Source organism: Porites lutea, chromosome 6 (assembly GCF_958299795.1).
Source record: "Porites lutea chromosome 6, jaPorLute2.1, whole genome shotgun sequence".
Classification (NCBI taxonomy): Eukaryota; Metazoa; Cnidaria; class Anthozoa; order Scleractinia; family Poritidae; genus Porites; species Porites lutea.
In genome coordinates, this window is record NC_133206.1 from 12,256,551 (window position 1) to 12,274,404 (window position 17,854).

General features: G+C 38.3%; 1 protein-coding gene across 1 annotated transcript; it reads left to right on the forward strand.

Moving 5' to 3' along the window:
* The first annotated feature begins 10,593 nt into the window (after positions 1–10,593).
* Positions 10,594–12,466, forward strand: LOC140941681 (uncharacterized). The gene has a single exon (XM_073390696.1). It carries the CDS (start codon positions 11,154–11,156, stop codon positions 12,072–12,074), a length of 921 nt encoding a protein of 306 aa, XP_073246797.1. The 5' UTR covers positions 10,594–11,153; the 3' UTR covers positions 12,075–12,466.
* Positions 12,467–17,854: the final 5,388 nt, after the last annotated feature.

Here is a 17,854-nt window from a genome sequence, read left to right on the forward strand (position 1 = left end):
TTTTTGCCGAAAACATTTGTTAAAATTGAAACAGTTCTCGTTTCTTCTACCGACAGACTCGTAGCTTTTCGAGCCCGAGTTAGCCCTTTTTTAATAAAAGATTTTAAGTTGTTGTAACGTATATGATTTATAGTCTATGAAGTATATCGCACATTTTTCAGTGAATGCACCCCTAAGAATTTGTCAGCAATTCATAGAAGAAAACAATGGTAACTCAGGGTAACATTTTTTATCAAATACTGTTATGCATAAGTACATTCAAAGCTGAATTTATAGATAACTGGGCCCGATAGAAAGAAAACAAAATGAACTTGCGGTGAACACAAAAGTCGGCCAGCTTTTTCTTTTACATCTTTTCTTGAGACATTATTTTGTTGACTCTAACATCCGTAACCTGTAAATTGGCTACCGTGGAGTATCATGCATAAAAACGATTTTTTCCCTTTATATTTTTTTCGTATCACTCGTTTTCACTCAGTTACCTCGAACCCCAAATCATTTTCCCCTGCCGCGACATTGGACCCGCGACCGCGATTTTGGACCCGCGACCGCGACATTGGACCCGCGACCGCGACTTTGGACCCGCGACCGCGACTGTGGACCCGCGACCCGCGACCCGCGACTATTAGTCAAACTCCCCGGTAGCTAGACCTACGTTTTAAGACAATCCTCCAGGGCTTGTCAGTTCCCCTACTAGTTCAACTATCATTAATGACCCTAGGACTTACTGGGAACTTTAGTTTTCAGTTGCTCTACTGCGCTTTGTAAGTGGCACGTATTTTTTACAGGTTTCATTCCTACTACTTTATCTTAAAAGGTTTTTTTAAACCAAAAACTATTTGGTTTATTTAATGTAACCAGTAAAAGAAACCTCTAAAAACCGGGAAGATTTATTGACCGCTATTCGATTTTCGAAAAGAAAAAGAAAACAACGTACGTCTACCGTGGCTATGAACAACTCTGGAAACGAGATTGGTCGATTGGTGGGTTTAAAAAGCGCGCGAAATTTCTCTACGTCCGGGCTGCTGTCCGCCGCGGCCGCCGAAATACGACGGGAAATAAAAACTCTGCCCTTGCTTTTGAGCTCAATACCGATTGCCTTCGAAAGGTGAGTTTCTATTTCAACCAAAAAATTATTTTAGTTTACTTCAAGCGTAACAACGCTTTAGTTTACCAGAGTTTACCCATTCCTCGCCTGTTTCAGTTTGCAGCAAGAACTGAAAGTGAACTCTGACAGGCGTACTCTCGCTTATGATGAACCTCTCGAAACCGCCCCTTTCTCGAAAAATAAGGAAACAATCAGGACCGCTCAGGCGTAGATTAACCTCACTGGTAAGTTCTAAAGACTGTTTAAAAGTTTGCAGTGCCATCTATCACCCTTTCTGGCTTTGTGTTATCCGAGTTAGGCTTTATAGATAAACTCTGCTTTCAAAAGTAAGCCAAGAGATCCTAAAAAATTATGATCTCTTGTGTAAGCTTATTAAAGTTTATATCCTCGGCTGATTTGCACTGTAAATTAGAAAGATCTGTTTCAGCCCCAAAGTGTCAATTCAGCCCTGCCGGCCAAAGTCTGATTCAGCCCTTCTTGGAGCCATTTGAGCACAATTTAGGCCAAAAAAGCTCTATCAAAAGGCTATTCCAGCCCATGGTAGGGCCCATTTCAGCCCTGGGACCAAATCAGCCCTAGCTAATTGGACTGTATTGGCCTTAAAGTATTGGCCCTGATTTAAGGGAGCCAAATTAGACCCAAAAATAGGACTGTATTTTACTCACCGAAACGGCCCCTTTTTTAGGGCTAAAACAGATCTTGCTGATTTAAAGTGTGAGACCGTCGTAGGTCACTGTCAACTTTCTGTAGTATGAGCCAAAGTCGAAGAAACATTTTTTTTAACTTAAAAGTGCCAGAAAACAAACTTTGAGCAAAAAATAGATAAGCAAAGCAAATTGGAAGAGAACAACAACCAAACAGTTTATTTGCCAAAATAAAAAAAGGTTTACAAGACCAGAATAAATTAAAGTAAAACAGTGAAAAATCTACCCAGAATAGCAAAAAAAACTAAACGAGCTGATCAAATTGCATTCTATAGGGTTGTGACACACGAAAGATAAAGAGGAAAATAAATTAAATTAAGGAGAATAATAAAATAAATAAATGAAATAAAATAGAGCAAAACAAAACGGTGCTAGATAACTATAAACTTTACATTAATTAGGGTCAATCAACAATGGTAGTCAGCATCAAAAGTAAGAGGATAAGAAATGTTCCTTCATCGTTTGCTTAAATAAATGCAAAGAACTAATTTTGATCCAGATTATTCGAAACAGAGGGACGAGAGAAGTGCATACTAAATTTACCGTAATTACTTCTAACCTGATCGATATAATAAGTTGACTTTGATGCTAGCCTAGTATTTTAGCCATGCTTAGATGATATAAGTGAAAAGAAGGTGTCAAAAGCGTTAGGTAGCAAATTATGATGAAACTGCAACGTGAAAGGGCAGTATGAATGGTTGGATGAGAATATCATTAGTAATAAAATGTCTAAGTTTAAATAGGTTAAGCAAACTTAGTAAGAGATAGCTGAAAATGGTGGAATTGTCCGGTAACTCCATCTTTATTATTAAATATGACTAAATGCCAGATAATTTCTCAAAGTAATACACGGTGTTTTCCGCAATTTGCCACAGCTGTTTCTGCCCCCCCTAAAGAACAAGTCAAGATGACTACCTTGCCATAATGTCAAGACTATAAACGGAAATTCAATTAAGTCAACAGCATAGAAATAATTTGGAATGCAGGGGAGAAACTGTGTGCATACCTTTTACAGAAAACTTTTGGCAAGGCCCTTTTCGACAAAATGATTTGCCCCATAGAGGCTTTTTCGATTTAACAGAATTTTCAGGCATGAGAAATTTGTAGCACAGAATTATAACTAGTTGGCAAAAGACTGAAGTTTTGAACCCTCAGACTTGACGAGAAGGCGTGCGAGTTGAAAGGTATACTCTTAAAATAGGTGTATAAATATAAGTATGGAAGGGATCCAAGGCCTGACTGAAAAATACAACAAAGGAACTGACGAGGCCAATACTCATCAATCTTAGCGTCACTTTTGTTCAATAACATATGAAGTCCATGCACTGTCGAAAGATGATGGCAGTGGCATCAAAAGGCCCCAAATGGCATCCAGTTCTTGATAAGTTCCTCTGTGGCTTTTTTTTTTGGAATATTTCAATTTTTTAGATGGTTGCTCTAAAGCGGGGTGTCTAGCCAGCAGATCCACCCCCTTCCTCTTGATCAGTCCCTGCGAGTGTGAGCTCCAGGGATTTTTGTAGATTGCCTGAAGCCTCAGTTGCCTTAATAGGCGAAAATAATTTACTTCTTCAATTAAAACATCATTAACTGAGTATTGTAACTTTTGCAGAATTTAACTTACTCCAATATAAACGGCAGCTTACCTTTCCGCCACAAGCTACTAATCTAGACATATCATCCCTGTCAGTTATTCTGTCCCTACTACCATGCCCACACTCGAATTAACTGGTGCAGGCATAAAAGCTGCATAGTCAACAATTGCTATACGCGCTAGATAAGCTGTAGTATACCTGAAATTTCTACGCTGGTAAATCCAACTACCGTTTATATTACTATTTATTTCAAACGGGAAAATTTGCAAGCACATACAGAGTATACAGAGGACACATCTGGTACCTCGCAACATAAATCATTTTCTGGTATGCTTCAATATCGTGCGAGCATTTCTATCGTAAATTTCTGGCTTGAGAAGTGAGTTGCTATGGACCTTGCATATAAGTCTTCAGTGGACAGGCTCTCGCGAACAGTGTTCTCTCTTTGTAAGATGCAAGTCACTAAGGCGATAAATGTTTGCCAGGAAAAAATGTCGTCCGACAACCACTCATCATCTTGTTATTTCGGAACATCATGTCATATATTAAAAGGATACTAGTGCATAAGCTCAGTATTAGCCTGTGTGTTGCTTCTAAAACGTCGCACATTGAGTTTGGGAGTGAATTCCGTTCTCGTTTCATAAATGCACTCGCATCTGGATGTCAGGACATGTCATGGGACATTAGTCCACGTTACTGATGTATTTATTTGTGTGTATACACCTGTTACCGACTAAAACGCAGCAAGACGTTTGACTTTGGGCAATTTTCCTTGGATTATTCAATTTGCTGTTGTCAGTAGTAGGCGGGTGAGTGTTTATAGTATGGTAGTTCAGAATAATCAGTAAGGCTATAACGGTCGTGTTTTACTCCTTTGTCAGGCCTTGTGAATAATGCTCGCGGGTATTTAGAAGGAGTAGCTTCAGTAATACCTCTGACTAAGGGCAGGGTTTTTGCGTTACAGAAATCTGCTGAACTACGTATCTGCTTTCAGCAATACCTATGACTTAGGACAGGGTTGTTGCGTTACAGAAAACTGCTGAACAACTGAACTGCTCTGTTAGAATTAAGAATCCAGCACCAGGCAAAAAAATACTGCTTTTGACTAGAGCTAAATCTGCGTAAAGCCTTCATTCTTTCCATCAATGAAGAAATTGTTAATTGAATTACATAGATTGAGAAAATGTCTAGTCTTGTATGACTACAAAGAAAACCCTGATCTTCAAGTTTTAACCGATATTGACTGCCGCTATATAAAAACTGAGTACAAGCCCTTGAGTAGTGATAACCGATACTGTGGAAGTAGTTAATATGCAGAACCTTGTTGGCGCCAAAATGAATCACACCTCTTTCCCATACAAAGACGGAAGAACTCATTGACCAGCCTGTTCTTCCGTGAAGAATTTCAGAGATCGTTTTCTCCATCGAATAAGTGTGATAACGCCTTTTTACACACACCATCAGTCTAGCTCTAATTACAGCTTCAACAGTTTATGAAAGAGTTTTAAAGTCGTTTTAATAATATGGCTTTTCTGCTTCTTTTTTATTGTTTATCACTTTTAGCAGTTCATACAGTTGCTATTTTCATTCTACACTTTTTTCTCTTCACGGGTACGACTGTAAAGATGCGGCATGCTAAAAAGGGAAAGATAAGATGAAGTCGACTTATTCCGGTTGTGTTGTTTTTACGAAAGACGATAGCTGTCAAGTTCTGATACATATTCCATATTCAATAGAGATAGAAAACTTCTAAAGTTGATTTCAGTTTACTACCCTTATCGCTAAGTAAACCCCGTCGATCAAGGTGAAACTCACTAAAAGCGTACGGTTTCAATAAATAGAAATATTTCGGTTTGGAAGTAAACTTTGTTGAGTTATCGGTGAGAGACAAATAATATGCTTTTGTCTGGGATTTAAGATCAATGTCTTTTAAATTACATTTTGAATATTCATCTTTATTCCATTTAAAGTTTTGAGCCTTTATGAGTGAGTCTGCACCTTTCAAGTTGGCTCCTAAGCAACAACTAGACAGTGAAGAGAATTTAAAATTTACACGACTCCCTCATTCGACCTTATTTCAGTAAACCTTTTGATTAAAGATGCTCAAACTGTATTTTAGAACTGCGCTCAAAAATTCATCTTTCGTAAAAGGAAGGAGAAAGCTCTGAACAACGGACAAAACTGAATTGTATGCCGCATAGTGTGGCAAGTACGAGAGACGTGATATGCCCTCAGTTTGCTTCTTTCATCACACGTACAGTGGACCGCGATGATGATCAGAATCGTATTTGGATCCCACGTGCGCTACGTAGAACTTGAGTCGCATCTTGCCACGGTTAAAAAAAAAAGGCTACCGAACAATCATTAAAACATTTGTTTCATTAGAATTTAATAGTTTGAAGTGAATGGTTAAACTGAATACAAACCCGTCTATAGGCTCTATACCGATAAAGAAACAAAAAGTGTTTTTCAACATTGAAGATGGTTGTGCTGATTGAAACGAAAGAACAAAACTAATACAATTCCGTAAGTAACATTTTCATTGATTTCAAAAAACACCAGCGTTGATTCAAGACAAGCAGGATCGCTTCATTTCAATTATCAGTATGTCAGATGCTGGGATACGATGCTTGCCATGCGTTTTGCGTCGTTTTAATGTCTTGACCGCCCCCGCTCGTGGTACCTGCTGTAGTATCGTTCATTTTCTAACACGTATTTCTTATAATGTACTTTTTTATCCAGCGCCATTAATAGTGTCATATGAATCATGTTAAAAAAACTGCGTAAGTTCATTACAAGAAAGAGGCGTCAAACACCATAACTGTTTCTGAGAGTGAATGAGGTCCTAAAGTGCTTTTGACAAAAACGGCCCTGATGATGTTTGGCGATGGCGTTCAGACTGAAAGTGATTGATGTGAATAAATTTAATCTTCGTCAATTACTCAGTAAGTTGTAGCAATTTTTCTGTCTACTTTGAACTTCACGATACTCATAGCTGTTGAAATTTACTAGGAAGTCATGTACTATATTGCTTCTGTCAGAACTCATTTTTGTACAAGAATGGTATCAAAACATAGGTAATGCTTTGCTATCGCAGCAATAAGAATTTAAAGCCGGAAATAGTTTTAAAATACACACCTAAATACACATATAATTTTATCCAATGAGCATTTTTCGCGATAAGGGCGCTATAAACCTGGCCCCAGTTGTTCAAACGTTGGATAGCGCTATCCACCGGATAAATAACTATCCAGCGGATAGCGTAATTGGTTTCCCTAATAGTTATCCGCTGGATAGTTATTTATCCGGTGGATAGCGCTATCCAACGTTTGAACAACTGGGGCCAGATCCGAAAGTGCAACCTTCATAGGAAGTTAATACGTATGTATCAGGATAATTTTTTGCAGATTTTTTTTTTCATTTTTATTGAATAAAGCCGTATTGCTTTTCTGTTATCGGTGGCAAGTATTTCTTTTTTCATTAAAAAAAAAACATGCATTTTATTGCTTGTAACATGTTGTTTTTCTTTTCCTGTGCACGACATAGAAGAATCTTTATGTCGTAATCGGCTTCGAACATTTTCTCTATAGTATTTCGGACTCACAAGCTCATCCTGATCATCTTCAAACAAGATTCTTCCACGATCAGTTTTGTTTTTACCTAGGCAACAAAACTCTGGGAATATTATATTGACGATAATTTATTCGTTTCTCGTACAAAAGAACTCAATAGGCCCTTCTTGTATACTGTGAAATTATATTGTGTCTATTGTCGCAGCACTGGGGGTCCTATTGTGTCGCATTTTCTCCCCCGCTGGAGGTATATTGAAAAAAACTTTAACTTTACTGGGTTGATCGTGTACAAAGTCATTTGTTTATTTTCATCCGCTCGCTTGAAAAGTGCATTTGAACTACAATGACAACAAACCGGCCATTTTGCGATTATTCGGAAGGCAATTCGAGCCTTAGTGGTGTCGTTAATATGCTCAGATAATGGGAAACTGGTTAAAGACTTTTCCCACCATGTGTCTCAAATGTTCAAATTGTATTATAAGCGCTCTTAATTTTCACAAGCCCCAAAAAGATGAAACAATACAACGTGTTTAGAGGACTCTTTGAAGAAACGCCGTAGTGAATGTCCACACTACGTGGTCACTCACTTCTGCTCTTCGCATGGCTAAGCAAGTATCAGTTCTAATTATTTATATGCCCAATGGCATCTGAGTATCCTGTAAAAATATAGCCTTATGAGGCAACACTACAATACAACAGGATCTTGGCTAAACAAAAAAATGGCCATCCTCAAAAAGGGTTTATTGTTCATGCAGGACTTTGCATGACAAAGGAGTTCGTTTTATTTGCTTTGTTCAGTGTGGGCTTTGCTTAAACGAGAGCAAGGCTCGACGAGGGATGTGAGAAAAACCCCGCAGACAGTGCTAATCACTTCACACTGGACTGATTATGGATTACGGACGGTAGTCTACGTAATTTCAAAGCTAGCAAAGTGCTTGGAACTAAATCAGTCGATAGGTTTATTGGTGAGTGACTGTGAAACCACGAGGCAAAGTACCTACACCTGGATGGAGTATACAGCGCTGTCAATCCTAGCTGAACACCTCCGATTCTAAGATGTGATCCATATTTAGAAAACCAAATTCATTGTAAGGCCATACGGACAATTACTTCCGCTGTATTTTGTTTTGACTTTATTGTTTTTTTCGGCTCTCTATGGTGATTATTTCGTTGCATGCTCTTTTTATTTCCTTAAATCGGACTATTTGCTGAGTATTTTACTTCTTTATTGTATTTATTAACACCTATACAACCACGCTTTTATGCCGCCAAGAAAAGAAATGCGATTAGCCTTGTTAAGGTAGTTAATCGTTTTCTGTTTTCGCATGTTTTTTTCTCTGAATCTCCCTTTCTCCTCGTCAGCCAAAGAAATTCGTCTTTTTTCCTTCTTTTTCTTTGAAATGATGTAAATGTTTTAAATTCGTTATTACAGAACTTATGTATGACTTGGTCAAAACGGTTTGTCGCCGGTGTGTCATTTTGCTGTTATTTGAAATTTACAGTAATGAAATTGTGCCTCTAAAATTGCTTATTTAATGATGTTTTATGGAAAACTAAAGAGAAGGCAAGAAAGACAAATGTAATTATGCCATTCTAGCACGATAGACTTTCTCTTGGAAAACGAAAATAAATCCGTTTGCACATAGAACTAAAATTCAATGGTCATTTAATATGAGTTTCAAGTCGTTGTGGACGCCAAGTCCGTGGGATAACTAACGTCGAATACTGTTCTTTTTTGTAAGAGAGGAAATACGAAGTAGTTAAAACAGGTTATTATATGTAAATGCCGAAGTTGAAGCTTAAGGCAATATTAAATGAAACTTTAATTTTTCTTTAACACCCCCGCACAATTCCCGCTTATTTACCATACAGTTGCTGTAACGACACGTCAAAGTGCTTCGGAAGAATTTCCCTGTAGTTTTTTTGAAAGATGAATAAATTGTCGACGTATTTCGTTACTCAAGACTCTTCAACTTGCCTCAGACAAAGTATCGCGCAAATTCACCATTGTTAACACGACGCTAGCACACACCTGTGCTAGGTTATTAAATAATGTTTTCCTTCTACGGTTATTTTACAATAGTGGCGAAAAGAGCATGTTGTCAATTAATTTCCAGTCAAATGACTAAATGCTTAATTTGTGCCAAGTCAGAGACCGAGCGTGGTGAACTTAAGATAATCCAACCTAAGCGAAATTTTTATCGTTGTTTTCGGGGTGCACGAGCGACAGTTAAAGTAAAAGTACCACATACTTCCGAATCATTGTCGAAAACAGCTGAAGAATTTAGGGAGTCACGAGCTTTTTAACCTTGAATTCATGGAGAAATAAAAGATGAGCATTTCAGAGAGGATTCCGGACCGACCTCCTCATGAAAAAGCACTGTCAATTTCTAGACAATGTGGCCGGATTTGACTTCTTTTACAGTTTAATACAAAATTAGGTATTCACCTCAACCTCTTTCAAGTTGATTAAAACATACAGAACGATAGCCACTAGAGGAGATATTTTGGGCGGTCCAAAGAAGTTCTTGTTAGACAAAGCAAATTCAGATATCACTCTGATTTAAAAGGTTAGAAAAATGTAAGAACTTAGAACAAAACAGTGACTAGTTGCTCATTCTTTCCTTAGCCATTTCTACTTCTTCTTTTTTTTTAATTTCTGGGAGGGGGGGAGGGGGACATGAAACCTTGCCTACCACTGTGTGCAAAAATAAGAGATTTACACCGAGGAGAAGATCAGCCTTTTTAGAGCAATGTATTTGTTCTCAATAATAATTCAGTTCACGGCAACAAAAGCTTTAGTTCAGAGAGACAAAGACAGAAGCAAAAAAGGGAGAATTAGCACAAACAAGCTATTTTTAAGTTGTTCCTCCAATCTGATAAGAAAATGAATGTTTACTATCCTCGAGCGATCATTGAACCATTTTTTGTTTGAAAAAAAGAATATAGAATGAACCTGCTGGGAGATACCACCAGGAATTATATATAACTCACGAGGAGAGATGCTCTTTGCAAGTGAATACAAAAAGAGAAGATTAGGACTTTCCCATTGGGGGTGAGTTACGAAATAAACACATGCGCTCACAAAGGTTTAAACAAAGACATTTCAATTTACTTTTTTCACCAAACAAAAACTGCAGTGGGATACATTCTTATTCTTTGAGCTCTACCCCAGTTACGCCTTGCCCCATGACAAAACATAAACGGATAAAAAGTGTTACAATTCGCTCTCAACTCAACCCTCAACATTTTATCATAAATATTAGGTAAGGATACGAGTGACAAATACCGAAGGGATATTATGCTAACATAATATGATACTCGTGTACTGACATATTGACCGTATACTGTAATTTACGGTAAAAGAAACCAAAGTCGTAAGAAAGGTGGTTTAAGATTGTAAAATTGTAATTAAGAACCTAAATTGAAAGGATGAAGCTTCCAGCGCGCCCCTTTGTAATTTTAAATAGGAAGCACCTCTATTGCTCACTTTTCAGATCTTCCGCGTAAGTTGCTTTTTAATTACCAGCTCCACAGGCCATGGTTACAAAACTAAATAACACGAAACGCCTCATGCACGTTGTCGGATAAATCTATTTTTGGTTGGAGATGTTAATTTTTGGCGACTTTCCTCTAAATGTGCGGGGATTTCTTCTATTTACCCTTTGAGTTAACATGAATGTACCGTGAACTTTTAACCTTCGTTTTAGTTCTTTTGGGGTAGACACATTAATCAAGGGTGTGCAAACACTGTGAATCAGGCCAAAACTGTCAAGGATTTACATGACAATACAACGAATATTGCTCTGTGAAGTTGACGTGATCTTTTTTTTTGCGCAAAGCCAACCAATTGGGTAAAACAATGCTTTGAGGTGAACGACCATGTCTTTGCATATTTAATCAGTGCACCTGCCAAACAATTAATCCGGCCCTAATTTACAAACGTCTAACAAACCGATACAGCGTCAGTCAGTAAATAGTGCTGACTTGAAACTGCATAAATAGCGCGCGATCTCTGCCTCATCAAACTTGAATGAAGCCGGCCTGATCGTTAGCCGAAGGTGCAGCTACAGCCTTAGTCAGGTCTCGCGAAAAGTTGCGGTGACATTCTATTCGTCTCCATTCCTTATTTTTGCCGTACTGTTTCCAGCGTTTTCATTTAATTTTTGACCGATAAATGCCTGGCTCAGACATGGCCGGAAAAACAAAGTTAACCGAACGCCACCTGCTCAACTTTCCCAGTGATGTTCATGCCTCCGTTCGAAAGGAAGACCAAGTCACAGCTGGAAGTTCTCTACTTAACTTCATGAACTTGGCTTCCGGAAATGTGAAGACCGCCCTGGAAAAGCCAGCAAACTTCAAAAGAAACATAAACCACCGGAGATATCTTCAAAAACAGCTGCGGAACTATGCAAAGCGGAAGCCGAGTGAGCTTACCTTGAAGAAACCTAAGGACGTTTTTAAACATAAAGGTAACAACCAGACCGGTGACAAACATGGCGTGTCAAGGAATTCGTCGAGGCAAGAAGGAAATTCCAAAAAATCAGACAAAGGCGTTGAAGCTGTCCACCGCGTAAAACCTTCACTGCGAGAGAGAAACCTTCCGCAGTCATTCTGGCAGGAGCCTGTGATCGAGGACAGCACGCAAACTTACTTGTACTCGTTTTATCCATTTCACACTAGCAGGGCCGGAGAGTCGGAAGATCCTTACAATCCAGCCTTCGAGGCCTACTTTGAAGGTTGGAACGAATGCGTAGCACGAGAAATTCCCGTGGAGGAGTTGTCCCCGAGTGCCGAGTCTGTGCCCTCCGTTTCATCAGATGAAGCCATTTGCGATGATTTCTTGACTGGAGAGGAACTTACTCAAAGCATTGACATTAAAGACTTATATGTACCTGAACTTTATATCACGGACAGAAGCCCTCGCGAACACATACAGGGTGAGGGTATATATCTTGCTCCTGTATCACCTACTCAGTATGTTCTCACTCCAACAACATCCTCAGATCAAGCTTATTTTAATTTTTCCTTTGATCAGGACCCTTCAGGTCTACCACCTTTCGCCATGGCTTTTCTCAGTCCAGGATCACAATATTAAAAATTGTACACAACATCAAAATTATAAAATCACTTCTGATTTTGTTTTCGCCAGTTACGTCCTTGTTCGCTTAGTGACTAAATGGAAGCAAATACGCTTTAGATATGAAAAGCCTGAATTGTAAGCGATCGTGTTTGGGGGATTTTCCTTGATACGATAACTTAAGGTGAGGATTTCTAATGGAGTTATGCAAGTTCGAAAGTTAAAATCGTGTTTTCTGCACTGAAATGAAATATTTTTACAACATATGACAAATGTAAGAATTAAATATGGCCTTCAATTATGACACGTTAAGAGATTACAATTCCTTATGGAAATTTTGTCACCCGCGTTTGCTTTGTCTTGTAGGATTTGTAAACTCAAAAAAATAAATCATTATTTAGAAGAAACTATTTCATTTTGTAGTTTTTTACTTCAGTCAAGCCCTTTACATCTTTTAGCCTATAACAACATGAGCGAATATGTGCCATTGTTTTGCGTGCGACGGTTATTTGTCAATAAGGGCAAGAACGGACGGAACACTACGACCAGATCTAATACTGCATCTTCAGTTAACTTTCACGGTCAAATCGTTTGCTGTTACCACAACCCTCTCGCTGTGCACCATTTTGTTTCTGTGGAAGGTAAAGAAAGCGCTGCCCGTACCTGTTTGTCTAATGAGCTGATGCTTTACATATTAATGATATTTTTTTACCTTTTTTGCTACTGGGAGTGTATAAAATTGGAATTTCGCAAATTTCAGAGGAATGAACTTCTTTGGCAATGATCCATGAAATGGCCGATTCGCCGTTTTGCGAAAGATTGCCCTCTTTCTGTCTTGATTTTCGTAGCGCCATCACCACAGTGTGTAAAAAATCCATTTAATCTTGATGCTAAAACAATTTACCTATATCAGCGTAAAACCTGTATTAGTTTTCCTGTTTCAATGGATTTGCTCTTTTTTTTTTAGAAAATCATGACTGTTTAACCCAGCTTTTAATTTACGTTTCGGTGTAGTTTGACGCCTTCGCTGCGTGATTAAGGCTTAGGCACCGTGGGGCAGCGAAGCTCAGAAAGAAAACAGTCAAAAGAAATCAGTCGTGGAATGATATTGAGTCTATGCCTCATTTGAAACTCCTTTGCTGCTTCAGTTTAGTTAAGGCCGGGACAGTACGTTTTATTATTCGGGTGGGCAAATGTGTGGGAGAGAATCTCAATCGTGAATTCAATAATTTCAAAAAATAATAATAATAAAAGCATGTAACCCCCCATTGACGCGGGTTAACGAAACCCGTCGACAGGTTTGAATCTTCGTCGGCCAGAGAAGTGTTGTCCAGGATTACCGCTATCTTAAATCTAGAGGGATTTTTGTTCTAGGCGTGAACCTCGAAAAGCGTTCTATCTGTTCAGATCGTGCGCACCACTTAAACCACTTCAGAGGAACGTAACAGGTCTACTTAACGAGCATTCGCATCTACCAAAAGCACGAATGCTACTTTGAACATCACGATGGATAAGGTTATGAAAGATTCATTTACTCGGTGGAGCAAAACCTAAATGGCAATACTCTGTAATTACTTCTGGTTGCGGTAACCCCTCGCACATTTCTTTGGTAAGACACCCACACACCAGCTGGCCATAAGGGCATAGCACCGACGGCAATGCTAAAATGTGCGAACGAAAAAAGAGCCACGCAACAGTAATTCAACCCACGTGTAGATGTCAGTCCAAAGTCTCTGAAGGGACAGAAGAAGAAAATTAAATCTCATCACGCGGCAACAACGTTACTTTCACTTGATAATCACTCTTGCTGGGGACGACTAAAATGGGCTAAAAATATCTCTGCGCATTCAAAGTGGTAATTTTCTTATCTCTGATTGTTGCACATTTCTTTTAATGTTGGCCTCACAGGTCTCGCGATTGAATAATCTGAAATTGTAACAAGACATGCCAAGACTGATATTTTATTGGTAGTACTGTTCTGTGTAACAATTAGCTTTGTTTTTGAGGTACAAACTAGATGGTTCACCCTTTCACACTGTTAACACGAAGTGACCAGTGATATCCGCCAGTTTAGTCCTCCAGCCTCTCCTCACGTCACGTGATACGTCCTCGCTACCTGTCGGTTGACTTGATTCTTTGCACGTGGGACGATCCAGTATGTAAATAGAATCAGCTTCTTTGAAATTGAAACAATTATATAATTTGGAGGCTCTTTAAATTAAATACTCCAACAACGTGCTTTAGAAGGTGTCGTTTTTCAGTCAAAGTTTGTTGTTGCCTCAGCACCGAAGGACTCAAGAAACAGTACAGTTTTTCAAATGAATCACGAACTCGCAAATATAAAATACGTGTCAACAAATCAAATATTATTGGCCTTATATGAAATTTATTGGGTTAAGTGCTTGTTCAAACTCTTAGTTAAATAGAACTTACGCATAACAAATATTATCTTTTATCACCAATCTTTTCTTTCTTATTTGCAGATATACGTTTTGTACGTCAGAATCTCCCTTTATTCAAGCCAAAGAAATTTGAAAGAATGATTAGTAAAAAAAAAAGATATACAACATAACGTTTAAAAATGTATATAGAATTATTCTGAGTTTTCGTGGTCAATCAATCAAGTATTAAATGAGACAATCCAAAAAATGCCTCAATAGTTTTTTGATGGGACAAACTCCTAAAAACACCTTCTTTTCTTTGTTCCTTTGAATCTGAAGCTAGCATAGCAACCTCCCTTTGTTGTGGTTTTCATCAAATTTCATCGGCAACTTTGCATGTAAAAAAATCCTCCATGGTTGCCATTTTGTGGCAATAATTATATACTACTCTATTCTAAATGAAATTAGAATAGAATATATTCTAAATTTATCCTTCCGTTCTCTGCTCTCATTGGAAAGTCATACAATGCATTGCCTTAAGGCTATTGTTTAATTCTGTTAAAATTTTATTTCTAGGACAGCTGTATCATGTTGTTAAAGGCAATTTTCTGTCCAAAACCTAAAGGATCATTTGATTAAGTTAGATATTTCTGAGTTTAAAGACGAATGGGGCTTTTATAAGGTCAAATAGGTATCAATCTCGCCCCCAATTTTAATATGTGTTCTTTTTGGTCAAAAGAAACAAACCTTAAATGCCCACCACGCCACATATGAACATTTTCTAATCTTCGAGCACGAAACTGAGGAAAGTCTTGTCAGATTTATTAATCCGTTGGTTCCAACTGAAAGAGTAACAAAAGAAAACGTGCTTCGTGAGCTTACCATATACACAAGAGGCTGAATAATGAACAAAAGTACCTGTTATACTGTCCTTTAAAATGTGCTTGTTAATTCAAGCTTGGTTCAACGTGTTGTCTAGAAAAAAAATTGAACAGTGCACCAGGCTCTGCAAGTAGTATCTGCTAACAGGAACTAAAAAAGATAACACTTCAAGAAAAATCGACACCACGTTTTACTCCATCAGACAAAAGAGAACAGTATGACTGTTACCCAAACAAAGTTCATTTGTATTTGGTATAACGCTATTCCTATACTTCGGGGCCTGATTGCGGTTGGGCCGGGGTATTCAATCAATTTTTTTTATATTTTTGACCAAATAAAAAGCCACACGTGTTTTGTAAAAATGTTTGTTTTGCTTTTGCTCTTATACCTTAACACTGCAAACTGTTCTCAATGAATTTTGGAAACATAATAGTCACAATAGTGATGAGCAATTCAGTGTCTGACACATAACTTTGTCTAAGTTCACCACTGAAGTTATAATAGTTCTTTACCCATGGTTGCATACGAATGCATATCAAGTCATTCAATGACAATTCCCTGTGGCCGAAGGGCTTATCAAACTGATAACCAAAAGACGCAACACGCCTTTTCCTGTGTCTTCTAATTTTGGCATAGTTATTTCTGTATAAAAGACATGTTTATAAATATAAAGTACTTTTTAAAAAACAAAGGGACTTATGCCTGTGTGTATTAAAGACCTACCTTATATTGGTGTATTGATTACTGAACGTTCGCTTTGAACAGGTTAACGTCCTTCGCTGACCTTAATTTAATCTGTTGGGTTAGACAAAACGTAGCCATTAATGAGCCTTTTAGCGAATTAGAACAAGAACCATGTGCGGCAAATGGCTATCACATAGCAAAGTGGTGCTTGAAAGGTCAGCGTGTGTGCATAAGTTAGTTAGGGTCTCTCTATCGAAAGCAAGCAAAAGCAGAGTTTGCATGGCTAATCGCGAACTAATCTGAGAGAATGTGATGCTTATTCTTCACTTTTATGACTTTGTTTAATGTTATATAGCCTTCGTGTTGGAGTCCGCGTGCACCCTATTACCGGCGCGGGTAATTCACTCGACGAAAAGCCTACAGCTTGTACTGAATTTACGTTCAAAAACCAAGTAATGACTCCACCCTGCACAGGGTAACGTTCAAGGGCCTTACTGAGTTGTCTTAGTGATTACTACCTCACAAATTTCAAGTCTGTCCCCTGGGAAAAAAAACTATAGCTATAACTGACAGAGACACTGGTGCAAAGTGTGTTTGACAACTGAGTGAACAAAGTATGACGAAGGAGCGCAAAAATAGCCAGCAGTTATCAGATGATAAGATCTCTCGACAAATGATTTGGGCATATGGAAAGGAACAAAAGACAAATTTAGTTCACACATGTTGAACCACGTACCCATGCAAGGTACTCAAACTTGTGCTTAATAGCTAACTTTTTTAAAATATAAATGATTCACTTTATTTGTAAAAATTCTGAAGAATGAATACGACTATATCAAGACGTTTCTAACGCTGGCAGGAGCCTTGGTCTGAAGATAGAGTGAAGCACTACATTTTGAGTATTGTGCTCTAAATTAGAGTGTGCAGCGTAGGCGAGAAAGTGAAACGAGTGAGAACCCTATCAAAAATACCGGGGATGCTCGTCGTACAGTTAAATGGAATACATTTTGTGGATCGGTACCGCTTAGGTGTTCTCCCGGTGCCATTTAGGTCACTCCGAAGGAGGTCGAGCCAAACAAGGATGGGATCAGTATGATTCTGGAAAACTTAGTTACGTAATTGGGGAGGGTTAGGTGGATAAATTCTCAGAATAGTATACTAATCTCAGATGTCACGCAGTCGATTTTTTTTTGTACCTATGAGGAGGCAAAATGAATTTGAGTCATACCCATAAAGTGGTATTCTGGTATAGTGCCTTTTAGGGGAGCACCTCCTCCCGGCATTTGTTTCGGGGAATACTGGCCCTTAGCGCCGATGAAGCACAAAGTCATGCATGGTGAGTTTTACATTGAAACAGTTAGTATCCTCAATCATTGTATCTCGCATTGAGAGTTCTTATGCAAAGACCACTCAGGAAAGACAAAGCATGATCAGTTTTTTTTTGGCTAATATTTCGATAATATAGTTGTCGAACTTAAACTGTAATCGTTGGCCCAATTTTTTCTTGTTTCAGCTCATTTCTATCCCAGTTGTTGAAAGAAACTCACCAAACACTAAAACTTTGAATCCAATGTGTTTATAAGATTTTAACGCAATACGGCAGTAATCGTACTAAAAGCGAACCTCTCAAAATTAAGCCTAGATGTTGTTAAATGAACTTCGAAAAGGAAAAACACGTTGTCTGTTCTTGCTCTTTTGTGCCCTTCATGGAAGGAGTGCACCCTGTATCTTAATCAACTGCACATGGAAATGCACATAAGACTGATTTTTATATAAAAAACATTTTTGCTGTAAGTAACTGTTCCATAGTCAAACCGCTCCTTGCGGATATCACAATATCATTGACGGATA